Here is a 21,643-nt window from a genome sequence, read left to right on the forward strand (position 1 = left end):
AAACGCTGCATATGTCAGCTCAATCGAAATTGACCTTTAAATTTCAACAACGCTACATTGCAGATCTTCTGCCCTATAGATTGAATCGAGCGCATAGTACTGATTGGTAGCCTGCCAATTGACGTTATTGTAACGGCTCCCCTCTTCGTCTGATGAGGAATAGGAATCATCGGACCAACACGCAGCGTGGTAAGTGTTCATTGTAAATTTAATTACGTGACAGCTATACTCTGATTCACATACCCACATTTTCAGCATGTCATTTAATAGTCAAAGCTTTTGACAACATTTTGATCTTTATAGTCAAATACACTTATAGGCTCAACTTGAGTGATGCCAAATAGATTGAGACACAGGTTGAAGATCCTCACTGAAATTGTTTACACAAGTCATCTCAACTGTGAGTGGAAATACCTCATAATGAGTAAAGAACTGACATGCATGAATGGAAGCCAATATCACACTATATATATATATATATATATATATATATATATATATATATATATATATATATATATATATATATATATATATATATATATATATATGAAGGTTGTTTAGTTCTTTATCTAGAGGTTAGCAGCATTTGGATTTTCATTGGAACAGCCTACTTTCATCATCCATACAGATACATTACAATTCAATTAAGCCCTCAACTCAGAGGGGAGGCTAAATGTGCAACAAAATGTCATCATAAAGGAAAACACCCTTTTTCATATTTTGCATGTTAACACACTAGTACTTTACATACACAACATTGTCATTTGATAGCTTCTTGTGAATTCTATATAGGCCGACACAACCAAGTGGTGTATTTTAAAGCTGCACTGTACCTATGTGGATACAGGTGTTTTTTGAGACCCCTCTGGCAAGAATGTGGTATTTTTTTCTAGATTTCAACACAATTTGTTGAGAGCTCAGACTTTCCGATCTGAAGGTCATGGTTTGATCTAGTTTTTTTTCAGAGTTCTGAGTTGTCTTGAAAGCACTAAAAGTCTAGGCTGTTGGAAATTCTAGACTGGATGCGATAACAGCTACACACAAGATTGAAAAGAAGATACATCAATTCCATTTTACAATGTCTTCACTACAGGTAGCAAAATACGTTATACACTGAATAAAGCTGTCCTCAGTCAGGCTAAAAGCACAATATTGTTCCTGTTGCATTACATTGGATGACCACTAGTGACATATTGGAGCTTTTGAACATAAAAAATCGATTAAGTTGTGGCTTTAACTGATTAAGTATTGACTGAGAAGTGTAGTGCCAGCGACCGACATGTCGGTAGGTTCCCCTGCTCAGATGTCCCCTGCTCAATGGTTGCGTGCCAAGTGATGAACTGACAGAGTTCTATAACATATCAGGCGTGTTCCTCTGCCTAGGCGTTAATGACACCTACCAGATCTTACAACGCCAGTCAGTGGATGATATAGTCGATGACGTGGCACGCAACCATTGGTTGATGCATGCAATGTCTGAACAAAGGAATGCATCCATGATGTGGTATTTTTATTTTATTTAACTAGGCAATTCAGTTAAGAACAAGTTCTTATTTACAATGACGGCCTTACCCGGCCAAACCCTTCCCTAACCCGGATGACGCTGAGCCAATTGTGCGCCACCCTATGGGAATCCTGATCATGGCCGGTTGTGACACAACCTGAGAATGACCAGGGTCTGTCGTGACGCCTCTAGCCAGTGTTGCCAACTCCTCAGTAAGGAAAGTAGCTATTGGCTGTCCTAAAAGTCGCTAGAAGTCGCTAAATGACATCATCACCTAATTTGCATAGGAGAGAGGAAGAATGTTGTGGGAGAGACAAAAAGTGAGTAAAAAAACACCCTTCTTAATTTGGTTTGGTTTTTAACCTTATGGTCCATTTAGGAGCCTACAACAAGTCACAGTAAAACATGAACATTTTTAACCATATCATAAAAAATAAAACAAATTGTATACAATCTACATGAACAATGTAAATGGACCAAAACGAGACAATAGAAAAAACTGTCAATGGCAATGTGAGAAAATTATGGTAACTAGTCTGGCCCTAATTCAAGTGAATTGTTTTTTTTAATGTAAGCCAGGGCGGGATCAGCCAGCGGCGGCTTCCCGCATGCTCGATTCATTTGCAGTCTGGACGTGGAGGGGTGAACATCTCCAGCTCTGACTGCAGCTGGGAGGGACTGCTGCGTGAGGACTGGGCCGCCTGTGAGTGCTTTGGGACGGACTTTCACGTCAGAGTCTCCAAAAGTCTCCAATAACACCAGAAAAAGCTGCGTATTTCAAGTCATTGTGACTTAGACTTAACTTTACTTCACCTTGCGGTGATTTCCCCTCTACATTATCCTATTTTCAATGTAAGCTTTGACAGAATTAACAACCCCAAATTAGTTTGTGTCCTGTGCTGGGTTTACGGTCGCTAGGCTACACTTAAATCATGTATTTTCAAGTAGGGATTGTGCATTCTTTTCTATTTTACACAGCAGGCAAATGTGCGCAAATAATGAAATGGAATTCTAATAATTTAACTGATGTCCAATTAGTTGTTTAAAAACCGTAAAACAACCTAAATGTAGGTCTTGTAAGATCTGGCAGGCGTCAGCAACGCCTAAGCAGAGGAGCGCGCCCTCAATCTTCTGGTCTATTGACCAACTCAGAGTTCTAACACGGAAACTCGGGCCTCTTTCTAGAGCTCCATAGGGCGGCGCACAATTGGCCCAGTGTCGTCCGGGTTAGCGTTTGACCGGGGTAGGCCGTCATTGTTTTGTTTGACTTTGTTCGAGTTCTCAGTTGTCCTGGAAGCACCTATAGCTAGCTACCCATCTCTTCCTTGGAATCTCGGACGGAGAATCAAACACCGAGGTAAAGTTGGTTTTATATTCACACATTTGGACATTCAACGGACATTCAACAGACATTCACCAAAAGCCATTGTAACGGTTCTCTTGTTGTGAAGTAGTGGCGGACCAAAAAGCAGCGTGGTTGTTATTCATTGTACTTTAATAACGAAACTGTACATGAAAAACTAACAAAACTACAAACGTGCAAAAACCTAAAACAGTCCTTTCTGGTGCAAAACACACAGTGAAACCCAGGCTACCTAAGTATGATTCTCAATCAGAGACAACTAATGACACCTGCCTCTGATTGAGAACCATACTAGGCCGAAACATAGAAAAATAAACATAGACTGCCCACCCAACTCACGCCCTGACCCTACTAAATAAATACAAAACAAAGGAAATAAAGGTCAGAACGTGACAGCCATTTAAAAATGTAAAAAACAATAACTAATTCACCGTTTTGTTACAGAATCAAACGAGATATGATTTATTCTATAAATGTCTAGCATACGTTTGCAGCCTTTGTTTTGAGGAAAGAAATCCAGTCTAGATTTTATAGACATACATAAAATCTATAAAATGCCATTTAAAACGGTATAAATCAATACCTAATTCACTGTTTGTCACAGAAACATCAAACTAGATATGATTTATTCTATAAATGTCTAGCATACTTTTACAGCCTTTGTTTTGAGGAAAGAGTCCAGTTTTGATTTTACAGAGGGCATGAAGTCCGTCTAGAGGGTGTGTGGTCAAAGTTCTAACTAGTCTGTTATTGTAACGTCTGTCGTTCGAATGAGACCAAGGTGCAGCGTGGTAGGCATACATTTTCTTTATTAATATGTTCCACCAAAAAAACTATAAACAACTCAAAGAACGAAAAGCTTAGGAGTGCAACCCATGCAACAAACAAAGACAAGATCCCACAACTGAAGGTGAGAAAAATGGCTGCCTAAGTATGATCCCCAATCAGAGACAACGATAGACAGCTGCCTCCGATTGGGAACCATACCCGGCTAACAAAGAAATAGACAAACTAGAATGCCAACCCAAATCACACCCTGACCTAACCAAATAGATAAATAAAAAGGCTCTAAGGTCAGGGCGTGACAGTACCCCCCCCCCAAAGGTGCGGACTCCGGCCACAAAACCTGACTCTATACGGGAGGGACCTAGCCCCCGCTCCGCACGCTGATCCCTCCACTTCTGTGGAACCGGACCATGGATCGTCGCCGGAGACTCCGGACCGTGGATCATCGCCAGAGGCTCTGGACCGCGGACCGCCGCCGGAGATCATCACTGGAGGCTTCAGTTCATGGATCATCACTGGAGGCTTCAGGCCATGGATCATCACTGGAGGCTCCGGGCCATGGATCATCACTGGAGGCTCCGGGCCATGGATCATCACTGGAGGCTCCGGGCCATGGATCATCACTGGAGGCTCCGGGCCATGGATCATCACTGCAGGCTCCGGGCCATGGATCATCACTGCAGGCTCCGGGCCATGGATCATCACTGCAGGCTCCGGGCCATGGATCATCACTGCAGGCTCCGGGCCATGGATCATCACTGCAGGCTCCGGGCCATGGATCATCACTGCAGGCTCTGGGCCATGGATCATCACTGCAGGCTTCGTGCGTGGAGCAGGCACAGGATGTACTAGGCTGGAGACACACACACTGGAGGCCGGGTGTATGGAGCTGGCACAGGATATACTGGACCTTGGAGGCGCACTGGAGGTCTGGAGCGTAGAGCTGGCACAACCCGTCCTGGCTGGATGCTCACTCTTGCCCGGCAAGCACTAATATAAGAAGTAGACGGTACATGTTTGGTTTTTGGGTTAAATGTATACATTATGATTTGCCTCTCAACTGTATGTGAACCCCTCTGCAATTTACTGGCACGAACCATTAAAAACTAGGACTTCAAATATGCTATTTGCTCTCTTTCTCTCTTAAACTGCTAGCACAAAGACTATGTGAAAATGTGTTTTTTCATAAAAGATCATGAAAAAATATATAAACTTGCCCAAATCAGCTCTACATAATTCAGCAGGGAGGTGTGCAACTACCACACATTATACCCATTATACCAGTGTAGAAACTAAGTCACCTACATAGGTATTACCATATCTCATTCAATTCACATTCCTTGCAGGAAGAACTGTTTGCAAACCTTTTAAAATGTCCAGAAAGACAGTGGTCTTAGAAAGGTATTTATACTTTAAAAGACATGTTTTATGTGAATGGATGTGGATGAAAGAATTCTGCCTGTGTTTTAATGTCCTAGTTTCATATTTTTTTCTTTACCTTCAACTATATATCAAATTGAGCTTACAGTATGAGGACCTTGGGGATCAGATTTAACATTATACCCATTGACTAAACATATAACAAACAGACACTGCTCAAAAGGAATTGTTTGTGATATTAGGTTCACCACCCTATTCACGAAAATGAATTGCTCCTACATACACCAAGTCCAGTGGTCTTGGCTTGCTAGACACTAAAGCATGCAGAGACGTTATCAGGTATTCTGTTACTGTTTGTTTGAACTTTAGAATGTGCAAAATGACAGCACAGTCTGTGACAGTCTTTTGTAACTCAGAAAAGTTCCAAAACTGTTTTTTAATAATTCCAACACTCCGCTTGTACTGACTGTAATGAACTCGAGCAGTCTATCTCCTTTCCCAGTTTCATCAACAGTTTTGAATTCACGCTGTTCCAGATGCAAAGGAGGTTGTACCTAATAAAGTGACCACTGTATCTATAGACTTTCCAGAATGTGTTCTGGGAATACCCGGGTATTAAACATTTGGCTGTAGGTGTTGAACAGTTGAATCTATTACCTCAGGGGGAAAGCCTGAAAAAGGAAATACTGATACTAGAAAATACATTTTGGGATGTTTAATGTACTTTGATGTAGGTTTGATGTACCTATAGTAGTTATTATAATGTCCATATTTTACATTTTTTAATGAACACTGAAAACAAAACAATAAAAAACCAACGAACAGTCCTGTAAGGTGCAACACAACACTAAACAGAAAATAACCACCCACAAAACACAATGGAAAACAGGTTACCTAAATATGGTTTTCAATAAGGGACAACGATTGACAGCTGCCTCTGATTGAGAACCATACCAGGCCAAACACAGAAATAGAAAATCATAGACAAACTAACCTAGACAACCCACCCAACTCACGTCCTGCCCATACTTAAACAAAAGACAAAACAAAGGAACTAAGGTCAGAACGTGACAGTACCCCCCCCCCCCGCCCCCCCCCACCCAAAGGTGCGGACTCCGGCCGCAAAACCTGAACCTATAGGGGAGGGTCTGGGTGGGTGTCTGTCCGCGGTGGCGGCTCTGGCGCGGGACGTGGACCCCACTCCACCATAGTCTTTCTCCGCCTCCTTAACCGCCTCCGTGGCCTCTTAAGAGCAGCGACCCTCGCTGCCGACCTCGGACTGGGGACCCTAGCCACGGGTCCCGAATGGACGGGTGATTCTGGCATCGCCGGTATGGCAGCTCCTGGCTGACTGACGGCTCTGGCAGCTCCTGTCTGACTGACGGCTCAGGCAGCTCCTGGCTGACTGACGGCTCTGGCAGCTCCTGGCTGACTGACGGCTCTGGCAGCTCGTGGATGACTGACGGCTCTGACGGCTCTGGCAGCTCCTGGCTGACTGACGGCTCTGGCAGCTCCTGGCTGACTGACGGCTCAGGACAGACTGGCGGCTCTGGCGGCTCAGGACAGACTGGCGGCTCAGGACAGACTGGCGGCTCTGGCAGCTCAGGACAGATGGGAGCACCTGTAGGGAGAAGACTGAGAGACAGCCTGGTGCAGGGGGCTGCCACCGGAGGGCTGGTACGTGGAGGTGGCACCGGACAGACCGGACCGTGAGGGCGCACTGGAGCTCTTGAGCACCAAGCCTACCCAACCTTACCTGGTTGAATGCTCCCCGTAGCCAGACCAGTGCGGCGAGGTGGAATAGCCCGCACTGGGCTGTGCTGGCGAACCGGGGACACCATGCGTAAGGCTGGTGCCATGTACACCGGCCCGATGAGACGCACTGGAGACCAGATGCGTAGAGCCGGCTTCATGGCACCTGGCTCGATGCCCACTCTATCCCGGCCGATATGAGGAGCTGGAATGTACCGCACCGGGCTATGCACACGCACCGGAGACACCGTGCGCTCCACCGCATAACATGGTGCCTGCCCTGTCCCTCTCACTCTCCGGTAAGCACGGGGAGTTGGCTCAGGTCTCCTACCTGACTTAGCCACACTCCCCGTGTGCTCCCCCCCATACATTTTTGGGGCTGCCTCTCGGGCTTCCAGCCGCACTGCCGTGCTGCCTCCTCATACCGGCGCCTCTCCACTTTCGCTGCCTCCAGCTCTGCTTTAGGGTGGCGATATTCCCCTGCTTGTGCCCAGGGTCCCTTGCCATCTAAAATCTCCTCCCAAGTCCAGGAGTCTTGTGTTTTTGGCCGCTGCTGCTGCCCGTTACCACGCTGCTTGGCCCTCTTTTGGTGGGTGGTTCTGTAACGATTGTCGTCTGGAGATAGAGAGGAGGACCAAGGTGCAGCGTGGTAAGTGTCCATATTTTAAATATTTTAATGAACACTGAAAACAAAACAATAAACAACCAACGAACAGTCCTGTAAGGTGCAACACAACACTAAACAGAAAATAACCACCCACAAAACACAATGGAAAACAGGTTACCTAAATATGGTTCTCAATCAGGGACAAGGATTGACAGCTGCCTCTGATTGAGAACCATACCAGGCCAAAAACAGAAATAGAAAATCATAGACAAACTAACCTAGACAACCCTCCCAACTCACGCCCTGCCCATACTTAAACAAAAGACAAAACAAAGGAACTAAGGCCAGAACGTGACACCCACATGGTGAACTCATGGAACCTTGCTGTTTTTATTTCTTGGCCACTAGGGGGAGGTGTTATTTTTAGTCTGCATTCAGGCGAACAGGAAATACAGAAAAAAGGAGGGAAATTATCCTTTACAGTAGTTTACAACAAGGTTGACTAGGTGTTTTAAAGGTAAACTTTGGAGCCAATGGGTTGTGTAATGCACAAAGACTATCTTTGGGGAACCCTTTGCTACTGGGTGTGGGAAGGGGGCAAAGCACAAACAGTGAGAGAACAATGTAGCACGCAACTGTGAGGGACAGATTTTGTCTTCGAAGCACAACCTTTAGAACTATGGGTTCCAGAAAGCATCTTTAAATGTGTCAACAATGCATAAAAATGTGGTCCGCTTTTTTTTCCAGTCTTCAATGAGAAGCAAGACTGCTCAATGTGTGCTTTGAATCATCCAGAGAGAAATTATGATCATCTGACCAACTGAGTTTGTCTTTGTGTAATATAACAGTAAGCTATGAAAACTCATGTAGTTTCATCCTTCAATACATTTAGAAGTATGAAACTGTCTTGAAACTTTTTTTTATATATTTTTTTTATCCTTGTGTTATTATTGCTCTAATGTTCTATTATCATTACGCTATTTTATTATTCTACTATGAGAGATACTAGATACATACTATGACAGCAATTCACTGTAATAGGTACACACATTGTATCTGGCACAAGTGACAAGTAAACTGATTTGGATTTCAAAGACTGCCATTATTGTAATGTTTGATATTACAACGATGTGTGATATCTTTTTTATCAAGCATATGTTTTTGCAAATGTATGCCTTTATTACTATATGATTTATATTGCCTGAATACTCAACGATGATGAACACCTCAGTTATGAGTGCTTCTGTCAGGGTTGTGGTCAAATACATGACATTTAAAGTCAATTTAGCAATTGAACAAAAATCCAATTCAATTTGAAAATGTTCCTAATTGCAAAAGCATGTAACAGAATTTGCGTATTCCAGAACTGTAATTTACATGTAAATAAACAACCCTGTAGTATCTGTTTAATACTGCAGATAGAATACTCTGTGTGCCAGAGATGGTACCATTCAGCTTGTCTGGGGATGGCAGGACTTCAACAAAGTCAAAATAGAAAATGATTGGAAGGGGCCTCTTTGCTGTTAAATTAGAGACGTATAAATAGATGACTGTTGTGCCTTGTAACTACTTTAAAATGTGGAACTGTTGCACTAAAAATGCAAACATTGATTTGGCGTACAGTTTCAGATTATAAACATTGTCTACTTCATATAGAACAAATTGCACTTGAAATGAACATTTCTTTAAAGATATTGCAAATAAATGCATATTTTCACTTTTTTTCCTGAGACAATCACTGAATTAGATTTCTAGATCTTTAAATGCAGTATTTGAGATGTTATGTATTTCTATCAAATCAAAACTGGAATTTATACTCAAATCAAAGGTTGTAAAAGTCTACTAGACATTTCTAGAATAAATCATACCTAGTTTGATGATTCTGTCATCAGTGAAAACGATATTGATTTCTATAGCTTTAAATTGCATTTATAGATGTTATTTATTTCTATCACGTCAACTTCTTCCTCAAAACAAAGATTGTAAAGCTATGCTAGACATTTATAGAATGAATTATACCTAGTTTGATGTTTCTGTGACAAACGGTGAATTAGTTATTGATTTATACCGCTTTAAATGGCATTTGATAGATTATGTATTTCTATCAAGTCAACTGGAATTTCTACTCAAAACAACGGTTGTTAAAGTATGCTAGACATTTCTAGAATAAATCATACCTAGTTTGATGATTCTGCGACAAACTGTGAATTAGTTATTGATTTTTACATTTTTAAATTACTTGTGGTGAATGTCTGTTGAATGTCTGATGAATGTCTGTTGAATGTCTGATGAATGTCTGTTGAATGTCTGATGAATGTCTGTTGAATGTGTGAATATAAAATCAGCTTCACCTTGGTGACTCAAACAGACCACACAGAGCCCCAGGACAGCAACACAATTAGACCCAACCAAGTCATGGGAAAACAAAAAGATAATTACTTGACATATTGCAAAGAATTAACAAAAACAAAAACAGAGCAAATGGTAATGCTATTTGGCCCTAAACAGGGAGTACACAGTGGCAGAATACCTGACCATTGTGACTGACCCAAAAGTTTAGTAAAGTTTTGACTGTGTACAGACTCAGTGAGCATATCCTTGTTATTGACAGGGGCCGCTGTAGGCAGACCTGGTTCTCAAGAGAAGACTATGTGCACACTGCCCACAAAATGAGGTTGAAACTGAAACTGAACTTCCTAACCTCATGCCAATTGTATGACCATATTAGAGACACATATTACATAGACCCACAAAGAATTAGAAAACAAATTCAATTTTGATAAATGCCCGTATCTATTGGGTGAAATACCGCAGTGTGCCATCACAGTAGCAAGATATGTGACCCGTTGCCACAATAAAAGGGCTAACCAGTGAAGAACAATCCCCATTGTAAATACCAGCCATATTTATATTTTATTTTTTGTACTTTAACTATTTGCACATTGTTACATTATATATTTTACCTTTATTTAACTAGGCAAGTCAGTTAAGAACAAATTCTCATTTTCAATGACAGCCTAGCCTAGGAACAGTGGGTTAACTGCCTGTTCAGGGGAAGAATGACAGATTTGTACCTTGTCAGCTCGAGGATTTGAACTTGCAACCTTTCGGTTGCTAGTCCAACACTAGGCTACACTGCCGCCCCAATATAGCCATATTTGAAATGTCTCTATTCCTTTAGCACGTTTGTTAGTGTAATGTTCACTGTTCATTTTGTATTGTTCTTTTCACTTTTGTTTATGATCTATTTCGCTTGCTTTGGCAATGTAAATATATTTCCCATGTCAATAAAGCCCTGAATTAATAGGGATTTCAATGGCCAATGAATGGTCACGTTGCCATGCTGCGTCACGCAATCCCTTCCAGAAATCAGGGATTGAGTCGAGAAACCTGCCTATTTTCCTCGTAATGTCACAATTTCAAAGCTATGCGAGAACAAGTTAATTATCTCACACAATATGTGTAATGTTGTGTGTCTTATTCCAGTAATTTATGCAAATGATGGATTTTTGAGCTCGCACCCAATTGACTCCCATTCACTCCTTGAAGATGTGCGCGCCTTGTCCCAGAATCGCCCAGAATGCACCGCGCGGGCGTTAATACCAATCGAATGGAGTTTACAATTTAATTTCTTAAAAGTATCTCTGGTTAGACATCAAATTATCAGGGTCTCGGTAGATAGCACCAGTTAAAAAAATGCCTGAGGGAGCTCACGTAATGACGTCGGTTGGGGTAATGTGGCAATTATTTTAAAACAGATTAGCATGGAATACGATGCCTGGTTTGCTGGCTAGGATAGGAAGGTAAATTAAGCTACGGAGCTAGCTAGCGTAGTTGACATTGGCCATCTCAATTCACTAACTTTGAGACCCTGCTAGCTAGTTAGGGCTAGAAACAGTGTACAGCTAATGTTAGCTAAGCCAGTCGTTTGTTCAATTATTTTGGAGGACATTGGCTATCAAGATATCTTCCGTTCAAAGTGAGTTTGTTTATTTGTGCACTTTGATGCAGTGATTTTGCTACGGAATTAGCTAGTTACCCACGGCAGTAAATTAACGTTACCCGCGACTGCGGTTTCGCCTGCAAAACCGTGCGTTTAAATCACTGGATTTTTTGGACTGACTTTGTGTCATTCATGGCCCGGGGCACTCCCTAGGTTTTTTCCTCTCCTAGAGGTGGTTATCAAACATTTGGGATGCTGATGAAAGTAGTTGAACAATACTGGAAATCCAAATAAGTGAGACCAGGTAACTCACTGAAACTGAGCAGTAAATCACATATTCACGATCACTCCCTGCACCCTTGTCCAGTAGTTAACTTTCAATGGCAATTAAACTGGGACCCATATGTCTACTATATTCGGTTCATAGGGTGGTAACGTTACGTTAGTATTAAAGAGAAGAACGTTCTCCCATTTGTGTCTCATTGCAGACTCGAATTGCCATGGAGGGGATCGGTGGCGGAAATTTGCAGAAAGTGACTCCTTTAGCTCGAGAATTAACCCGGATCTTCAACGGCTACAATAAACACTCCATACAACTAAAAAATAATCTGAAAGAGACCAACGCATTTTTCCGGGAAATAAAACAGAACTACAGTAATGCCTGCGCGTCGGCCGCCAGCTCCGAGGCAGCTGCTCTGGAGGCAGGTAAGATGTGCAGCTCTTCGGATTTGTTACCAATATAATTAACCTTGGCATCATCACAACATAATGTAGAGTAAAACTCCCACATTTCTCAGAATACATCGTGCTTCGCTAAACATGGGTAGTGTTAGGCCTTATTGAATGTCACACACAGTTCTTGAGGTTACATTTATCCATGGTGGCTTCATGCAGCTACAGTACTCATATGCCTGTCATTGAATGACCCTGTGATTATTTTACATTCTACAGTATTTATCATTTTGTTGTCTTTGGGAAAGGAAGTAAATTATACAAATGATAAAGAACATGATCAACACATTTTATTAACATGTAGGCCTATCCTGACTAGCATTTGAGAAACTTATATTCAGAAAAAAAGTATGCATTTACTACTTACTCTGAATATGAGTGTCTGCTAAATCACCAAAAATCTCACACTAAAAAAATACAGATTTTGCCTTTGAGTGACCACTCAACAAACTCTTGAATTGTAATATGATTGTTGCTTCCAGCATAAAGCCCATCGACAAGCACCGTAAACATATCCGACCACAAACACAGGAACGTCTGTCACTCTATATTAGCCATAGTTTGAATGGAAACTCTTCTGATTGTGGTCATTCAAGGAGGATTGGAAACGGCACAGCAGAATTGATACACATCCCATAATGTTCTAATTGGGAATGTGTGCAAGTTCTGCAGAGGTAGGGAATTTCCTACAGGGCACACAGGGTTCCGACTTGTACTCAATCTATATACAGTGGTGGGATGGCAAAACAGGTGGATAGCTATTATTGGGGCGGCAGGGTAGCCTAGTGGTTAGAGCGTTGGACTAGTAACCGAAAGGTTGCAAGTTCGAATCCCAGAGCTGACAAGGTTCTGTTGTTCTGCCCCTGAACAGGCAGTTAACCCACAGTTCCTAGGCCGTCATTGAAAATAAGAATTTGTTCTTAACTGACTTGCCTAGTTAAATAAAGGTAAAATAAAAAAATAAAAATGAGATGAACTGTCTTCTGAATGGGTGATGAGGTAGGCTTAAATGTCTTGTTTCCCCCTCTGGGGAAAAAACAAAATTGTTCCTTGCCAACACGTCGAATGTAGAAAATGCATTAAATAGGATTTAGAGGGAAAGAATGCAGAGATTAGGACCAGTAAGTCTTTCTCGGACATAAAGTGCCACAAATATGCAGAGATTCCCACTTAAGGAACTGAGGCTAAAAGGAAACATGTAGTCACTAAACTAGTTGATTTTCCCTGGCTGGCTAGCTGAACTATGCTAGTTTTAATCCTCATTGCCAAACTTCATAAACATTGTACCCTCAACTTCAATACTCCTTTCCTAGTTATACAATCATTGAACAAAGACATGTACTGGAAAGAAACGTGAAAATTATTTATTTTGTTGAAAAGTCATGACTGGTTAGAGCTATCATTGCTACTTAACACAGATCTAAGTTCAGTTTTGAGATCCAGTGGCGTCATTGGCGTAGGTTTTGCCGAACGTTTCTTACTGGTCTTGAAAATGTGACAGCTTCTCCCCGCTTGGCTCAATGGGATTTGTAGTGATTTTAACAACACTGCCAGGTATGTACAGTATTGTACTCTTCTCCTTTTTTAAAACTCTTTGTTGATTTAAATCAGACTTTATTAGTATAATGAGTTATCCAAGAATGTCAAGTTAATTGACTTGAGAAAATAGCAACACACAATGTGAATGGCTACAATTAATGGCTAAATTACTTCCGGACACAAAGGCTCTACTGAGCTCCTCCTCACCACTGTATACGGCTGTCATTTAAGCCCAACCTTCCTGTCCCAAAGGGATTTCAGTCTACGAAAGCTGAGCTACGGAGCTCTGTTTGTGTTGCATTCCAATAATTCTGTCGCGCTAAAGTTTGTAGAACTATGTAGAGAGCTTCTCTGTAGAGCAGGGATGGGCAACTTTTAATGGGGGTGAAAAAATGGGGCCAGAAAAAAATCGGTATTCATCATGTTAGCAGAATATTTTAACAACCCCCTCTTGACAGCAGAGAGAGAAAATATGTTTTGAAGTTAATTTCCTGAAAGTCTACATTTTGCCATGGGGCATAGAGAGAATGTTGCCATTTAAAGCATGTTTGCTGCAATTCTACACATTCTGTCATGGGGTAGAGAGAAATGTTTGCAGTTTGGAATATGATATCTGAGTGAGAGTCACTAACATAATTGATGGGGGCCCCCGATTTGATAATTTGACCATGATTACTATAGGTTTAGATAAGTTAGCTGGCTAAACTAACTATCTAAATAATGTTAGCAGACATGGGCTAATTGACTGCCCAAAAGTAGGAGGACCGCTAGTTGTCCATTTTTAAGGCAGCGGTTCTCAACTGGTGGAATTATTGACATGAAAAACTGTTGTTCCCTTGTCATACAATTGGTACATTTACTATCAATATAGCATTAAAAGTAGTTTTTCTGATTGCATTTTGGCAACATAAAATCATGATGCGAAAATTGGATCGCGACCTGGTTCAATTTGGGTACTGAGGTAAAACCAGTTGAAAACCACAGCTTTAAGGTGTGTTTGGGCTTAGTATCTCCACTAGTACACACACACTTGCATCCACATTTCCAATAATGTTTTTCAACATTCTCGTTCTTTCAATCTAGTGCATCTAGAATGTCAAATTTCATGGGAAAAGCCAATCTAACCATACCCTTCCCATCAAGTGGGCCTATACAATATGTATGTATCTTTGTCAAACCTTCATAGTAAAGGCTAACAACAAACCACAGTGGTTGTCATGCTAGATAACATGCTTCAAGCTCTAGTAATAGTTTGTTTGACATTTTTAAAGTGAACAATCGGAGTCTGTTATTGTGGAATTGCCCTGTAATCTGGTATTACCCTGCCTAGTGTATCTTTAGGTATCTTTTTTGAACCACAGGAAATGCATTTAAATAATTCATTGGATTGTTCCTGCATCTATAATGTTTTAGGTCAAACACTAGGCAGGGTAATACCAGATTAACAGTTGCAGAGCAACAGGATGGTGATAGAGGGAGAAAAGAAGGGGTGGGGAGGGAGAAAGGAGTGGTATTCCATTTCTGGCCTCTGTTCTTTGTCTGTTGTTTAACTGAAATAGACCATGACTCAGCATCATGGAGGATTATGACCACTTCCTGTGATGAGCCAGGATGAATTGTTTGTTGTTAATATGGGTTGCCACGGAGATGGGTCAGGAGATAACAGATGAGTCTGAGGGGCTTTGAAGTAAACACAATAGATTACCCCTCAGGCCTTTCATATGCCAGAAGTGCAGACAGAGCGATGCCAGACACCAGTTCACAACAGGTCCAGTTAAAGCTGAAGCAAGTTATTTCTGTATTGTAAGCCAATCATTGGAATTTGCTCAAAGATAAAGTGGATTGTTTGTTGGTGTTATATAACATTACATTGTATTATCAACATATGCAGATTGTTTCTAAGCCTAATACCTGAAGAATAAAGATTCCTTCCTTACCCCTCAGAAGTGAGAGGCACAATGACTCAAGCCCCCCCCGGCCACCAGCACTATTCCCTTCTATACATCAAATCAAACTTTATTTGTCACGTGCCCGAATAAGTGTAGACCTTACTGTGAAATGCTTACTTAGAAGCCCTTAACCAACAATGCAGTTCAAGAAATGGTTAAGAAAATATTTACCAAATAAACTAAAGTAAAAAGTAACACAATAAAATAACGAGGCTATATACAGGGGGTACCGGTACCGAGTCGGTGTACATGTTAGTTGAGACAATTTGTAAATGTTGTTAAGGGTGAAGTGACTGCATCGATGATAGTTAGCAGCAGTGTAAAAAACAATTGGGGGGGGGGGCAATGTAAATAGTCTGGTGGCCATTTGATTAATTATTCAGCATTCTTATGGCTTGGGAGTAGAAGCTGTTAAGGAGCCTTTTTGATCCTGGACTTGGTGCTCTGGTACTGCTTTCTGTGCGATAGCAGATTACTTGGGTGACTGGAGTCTTTGACAATTTAATGGGTTTTCCTCTGCTGTACCAGGCGGTGTTGTACCTTCTACATGTTGTACCTTCTCCTCCCAGGTCAGCTGAGCTACATCTTTTTCCCCCGGCATGAAGAGGAGTTCCTGCACAGCAGCGTGGGCAGCGCCCCCTACATCCTGGTTCTTGGCCAGGACTGTGCCGCACGCTACCAGCTGCTCAACTGCCTGCTGGGGGAGCGGCTCCTGCCCCTAGGTCCCGTGGCGGGTGAGGCCTGCAATGGCGTTCATGGCACGGCCTGCAAGAGGAGGAAGCTGTGCTTCACCCACGGGCGCCAGACGCGGCTCAGCCTGGCGCTGCCCGGCCAGTATGAGCTGGTTCACCAGCTGGCGGCCCACTGTGGGCGCTGGGATACGGTGCCCAGGGAGGATCTGGAGATCCAGGAGGAATGTGAGGACCCCGCCCACAGACTGGCCGAGCTGGAGATCACCCTGCACCACCCTCTGCTACAGGTACACCAGGGTTTCTGTTATCCTTAATTGCTTCTGATAATTGTTTCTGCTGGTGTGAAATGTGTTTAACAGTTTTGATTAGTGATGCACCGATAATACATTTTTGACCGAAACCGATATTTTCCTTGTCGCAAAAAACATTGCTGATATAAAACATTTTAGTGGCCTTTTAATCATTCTTGTACAGTTGAATAGTTAATACACACATGGACGCAGCGGTCTAAGGCACTGCATCTCAGTGCAAGAGGCATCACTACAGTCCCTGGATCGAATCCAGGCTGTATCACATCCGTCCGTGATTGGGAGTCCCATAGGGCGGCGCACAATTGGCTCAGCGTCGTCTGGGGTAGGCCGCCATTGTGAATAAGAATTTGTTCTTAACTGACTTGCCTAGTTAAATAAAGGTTACACACACACCACGCTGACCAAAACATTATTTTGTTGGTATTTACATATGTCCCCATTACCAGTAAAACATAATCAAAACCATTTCTTTCACTTACTTGCTGTGCTGTTTCGTTGTTCAGTTTGTCTCATCCAGGATTTCTATGGAACGCCATTTGGGTCTTTGCATGTCAAAAAAGATACGTCAAATAACACTGTTTGACGTGTCAAATAAGCTCGCTTACCTGAATATGACTGCACGTCACAATAATTGAATGCGTTCATACATTCATACTTTTACGTAGTTATTACACATTTATTACAAATTGATTACACTATCACTCAAATTTCATATGTCACAACGATTCATTGATACATATGCTATGATGCTGGGAGTTGTCTCGCGCACCTACAGTGTTGGTCATTAAAAAAAAAAGCTAGCTAGCTGATGGATGCAAACAATGTTCTTCCACAAAAACATGGCAAAACGAAAATCTGTTTCAGCAGCTGTAGTTGGCTAGCTAACTTAATAGCTATGTGTCATCTAAAATAACCCTAATTTATAAGACAGTTCTTATTTGATTAACGGTGGTCGGACCCATCCGTGAAGCTAGCCACAATATGGATTAGCCACAATGGAGAACATTGTGGTTAGCCTTCAAAATAAAAGTATGTCATTGACAGTGACGCAAATAGTATAATATGCCATAATTGAATAGATCATGCTAAACGAGGTTGGAATGTTATATAAAATCAACAAAAGACAATTTGACAATCTGACGTAACACTGGATGTATTATACTTTAGAATTGCATTGTGGGCATACTTATTTCACTGTGCAGTCTTGCCTATGGATTGTGGATCAATGACATGGGGTATCAGTCTACTCAGTGACACCCAGAGAACATTACTGTCGTAGCTCTTATTGCGGGACTCTGAAACAACTGGGAATTGAGCCACATTTATTGTTAACCTATGTGTATTGAACACTATTCCTGAGGAAAAACAATACTGTGTGAATGTTTTGGAGTCTGCTAACTCTGAGGAGGATGTTGGGTATATTGAGTAGACTGATACCCCGTTTCATTGATCCCCAATCCTTAAGTAAAGATGTACAGTGCAATATGAATGTCAATACACACCATAGGCTGACTGGGGAGGTGATTTCACATACTCGCAGTTCCAAGATAAGAGCTACAATGCTCATATTTGTGTAAACTCTAAACAGTTGTTTTCTGTGGGTGTCACCGAGTAGGCTGATACCCCATTTCAATGCTTCACATTCCAACCTTTAACATTATATAGTCTAAATATGACATGATTCCTTCTGCATCACTTTCAAAGAGGTACTTTTATTTTGAAGGCAAACTGCGAATTCCACTTGTGCCCTATCCTTATTGTGGCTAGCTTCACAACACATAACCTGGTCCGGTTGAGCCTCACAAGCCGGATGAAGCTAGCCGGCTGCTTATAATGTTAGCTTTGGGCGACAGGGTTAAGTAGCTGGCTAGCTATTTATTTTCATGAAGTACAATTTCAATAGGCGAACAACAAGTGGCTACCTAGCTAGTACTTACTCACAAGGATTCCTAAATCATTGCTAAGTGTAGTGAAAATAACTGCAGTTTCTACTGGTCATTGTTTACAGGCTAGTTGTAAAGCTAGCTAGCTACCCCAGTTGCGCTCAAACAAATAATGATTTATTACCAACCTGGTATTGTTAACACATTGTTTGTGGCCGGTGTTTGCTTGTTTGCAGACTTTTTTTGTACAGTTTTGACAGTGCTACTGATAGTAGTGGTGGCGCTTCACTTGCGCGTGCAAATTCAGAAAACACAACATTCTATAATAGAACTGTTATTTGACATATCTTTTTTGACAAGCAAAGACCCAAACGGCGTTCCATAGTATGTTGTGAAACTAATAGCAGTGACGCTATTACTGTGTAACTCCGGTAGGGCAACATCTGGGAAAAATAGCGCACTTGGTAACGTTAGTGTGTACCGGTGCTCGACCAGTTGCGAAAGCCAACATCACCCACAGAGAGCGGTTGATTGTCAAGGGCAATAAATTCCATTATCTTGGTGTTAATGGATTTCGCCTTTGAGTTGTCTTGCTGAAGTTCTTACTCTATCAAATGATTGCTCGACTTGTTGACTGCTCGATCCACACAGCAGACATTATGGGCTAGGTTAGGAATGCTGTGTTGAACGTGTAGCGCAATTTTACGTGGTGTGCATATCTATAGGTATATGACGTAATGACGTCAGCTTTGGCATCAGTTTTGCACTGGCTTAACAAGACATTGGGCTGATACCGATGTTGGCATTTTTAGAAAATATCGTCCAATTCCGATATGTTAACTGATATCGTGCATCCCTAGTTTTGATGACCATGATTAAAATAACTACTTTTTATTTCTCAACTTTATTCGAATATTTATGAAATGCATATTGTTATATTTGGTAGCACACTTTGTTTTTCTTCGACTCCAACCCCATTCGATGCGTGGAACGGATGTGGGTGGGGCTAGGTCTACATAAGGGTCCTAATTTGAAGAAAAAAAACTCACAAAAGCTCTGAAGGCCGATACGTAAAGCTTATTAAAGAGCAGTGATACTATCAAGAGTAGTGGGTGGGTTCCTAATCATTTTCCATCTCAACTGCTACCATGCACCTGCAAAAAAGATAGCTCAGATGTGCGAGAGCCTTTTGAATTACTCAATTGGTAATTGCAGAGCTCCTCCATTCATGAACATAGTCTGCCTATCAGCACGTCACCCAACACTTTGCAATGTGAGCTGGAGGTAGTAAGCATTTTGAAAATGCAGTGCATTTGGAAAGTATTCAAGCCCCTTGACTTTATCCACATTTTGTTACGTTAGTCTTATTCTAAAATGTATTATTGTTTTTTCCCCCTCAATCTATAAGCAATAACCCATAATGAAAAATCAAAAACAGGTTTTTGGAATTTTTACAAATGTAAACTCAGCAAAAAAAAGATGTCATTTCACTGTGAACTGTTTATTTTCAGCAAACTTAACAGGTGTAAATATTTGTATGAACATAAGATTCAACAACTGACATCAACTGAACAAGTTCCACAGACATGTGACTAACAGAAATGTAATAATGTGTCTCTGAACGGGGGGTCACCCACCAGCTACATTAAGTACTGCAGTGCATCTCCTCATGGACTGCACCACATTTGCCAGTTCTTGCTGTGTACCCCATTCTTCCACCGAGGCACCTGCAAGTTCCCGGACATTTCTGGGGAGAATGGCCCTAGCCCGCACCCTCCGATCCAACAGGTCCCAGACGTGCTCAATGGGATTGAGATCCGGGCTCTTCGTTGTCCTGTTGGAAGGTGGACCTTCGCCCCAGTCTGAGGTCCTAAGCACTCTAGAGCAGGTTTTCATCAAGGATCTCTATACGTTGCTCCGTTCGTCTTTCCCTCGATCCTGACTAGTCTTCCAGTCCCTGCTGCTGAAAAACATCCGCACAGCATGATGCTGCCACCACCATGCTTCACTGTAGGGATGCTGCCAGGTTTCCTCCAGACGTGATGCTTGGCATTCAGGCTAAAGACTTCAATCTTGTTTCTTATGGTCTGTGAGTCCTTTAGGTGACTTTTGACAAACTCCCAAGTGGGCTGTCATGTGCCTTTTACGGACTAGTGGCTTCCATCTGGACACTACCATAAAGGCCTGATTGGTGGAGTGCTGCAGAGATGGTTGTCCTTCTGGAAGGTCCTCCACAGAAGAACTTTAGAGCTCTGTGTCAGTGACCATCGGGTTTTTGGTCACCTCCCTGACAAAGGCCCTTCTACCCCGATTGCTCCATTTGGCCGGGCTGCCAGCTCTAGGAAGAGTCTTGGTGATTTCAAACTTCTTCCATTTAAGAATGATGGAGGTCACTGTGTTCTTTGGGACCTTCAATGCTGCAGAAATGTTTTGGTACCCTTCCCCAGATCTGTGCCTCAACACAATCCTAACTCGGAGCTCTACGGATAATTTGCTTTGACCTCATGGATTGGTTTTTGCTCTGACATGCACTGTCAACTGTGGACCTGGTTTGCTGATGTCAACATTGTGAACAGTGTGTCTCATGGTGGGGTTATGGTGCAGGCAGGCATAATCTATAGACAATGTACACAATTGCATTTTATCAATGGCAATTTGAGAGCACAGATACCGCAACGAGATCCTGAGGCCCATTGTTGTGCCATTCAGCCACCGCCAACACCTTGCGTTTCAGGATGCACGGCCCCATGTCGCATGGGTCTGTACACAATTCCTGGAAGCTGAAAATGTCTATTTCCATTGCCTGCATACTCAACAGACATGTCATCCATTGAGCATGTTTGTGATGCTCTGGATTGACGTGTATGAACGCGTTTTCCAGTTCCCACCAATATCAAGTAACTTCCGTTAAGTAGTGTTTAATGGCAACAGCCGTTAAAGAGGAGTGGGACAACATTCCACAGCCACATTCAACAGCCTGATCAACTCTATTCGAAGGAGATGTCTCGCTGTGTGAGGCAAATGGTGGTTACACCAGACAGATACCGAGTGGTTTCTGATCCACGCCCCAACTTTTTGTTGTTTTTAATCGTTATGTGACCAACCGATGCGTATGTATTCCTAGTCATGTGAAATACATAGACTAGGGGCTAATTTTCTTTCAATTGACTGATTTCCTTATATGAACTTTAACTCAGTC

At 42.1% G+C, this 21,643-nt stretch overlaps 1 protein-coding gene across 3 annotated transcripts in view; it reads left to right on the forward strand.

Moving 5' to 3' along the window:
- The first annotated feature begins 10,922 nt into the window (after positions 1–10,922).
- dstyk (dual serine/threonine and tyrosine protein kinase) overlaps positions 10,923–21,643 on the forward strand; it is a 39,516-nt gene continuing 28,795 nt past the window's right edge. Inside the window, exons 1-4 of one of the 3 annotated variants that reach the window (XM_021569348.2) lie at positions 10,925–11,374; positions 11,552–11,642; positions 11,827–12,043; positions 16,128–16,537. In XM_021569348.2, the coding sequence (XP_021425023.1) occupies positions 11,839–12,043; positions 16,128–16,537 (615 nt within the window). In that variant the 5' untranslated portion in view covers positions 10,925–11,374; positions 11,552–11,642; positions 11,827–11,838. Of the gene's footprint in view, positions 11,375–11,551; positions 11,643–11,826; positions 12,044–16,127; positions 16,538–21,643 lie in introns of all 3 variants that reach the window. The other 2 variants (XM_021569346.2, XM_021569349.2) reach the window with 2 other exon arrangements.

This window comes from Oncorhynchus mykiss, chromosome 17 (genome assembly GCF_013265735.2).
Source record: "Oncorhynchus mykiss isolate Arlee chromosome 17, USDA_OmykA_1.1, whole genome shotgun sequence".
Taxonomy (NCBI): Eukaryota; Metazoa; Chordata; class Actinopteri; order Salmoniformes; family Salmonidae; genus Oncorhynchus; species Oncorhynchus mykiss.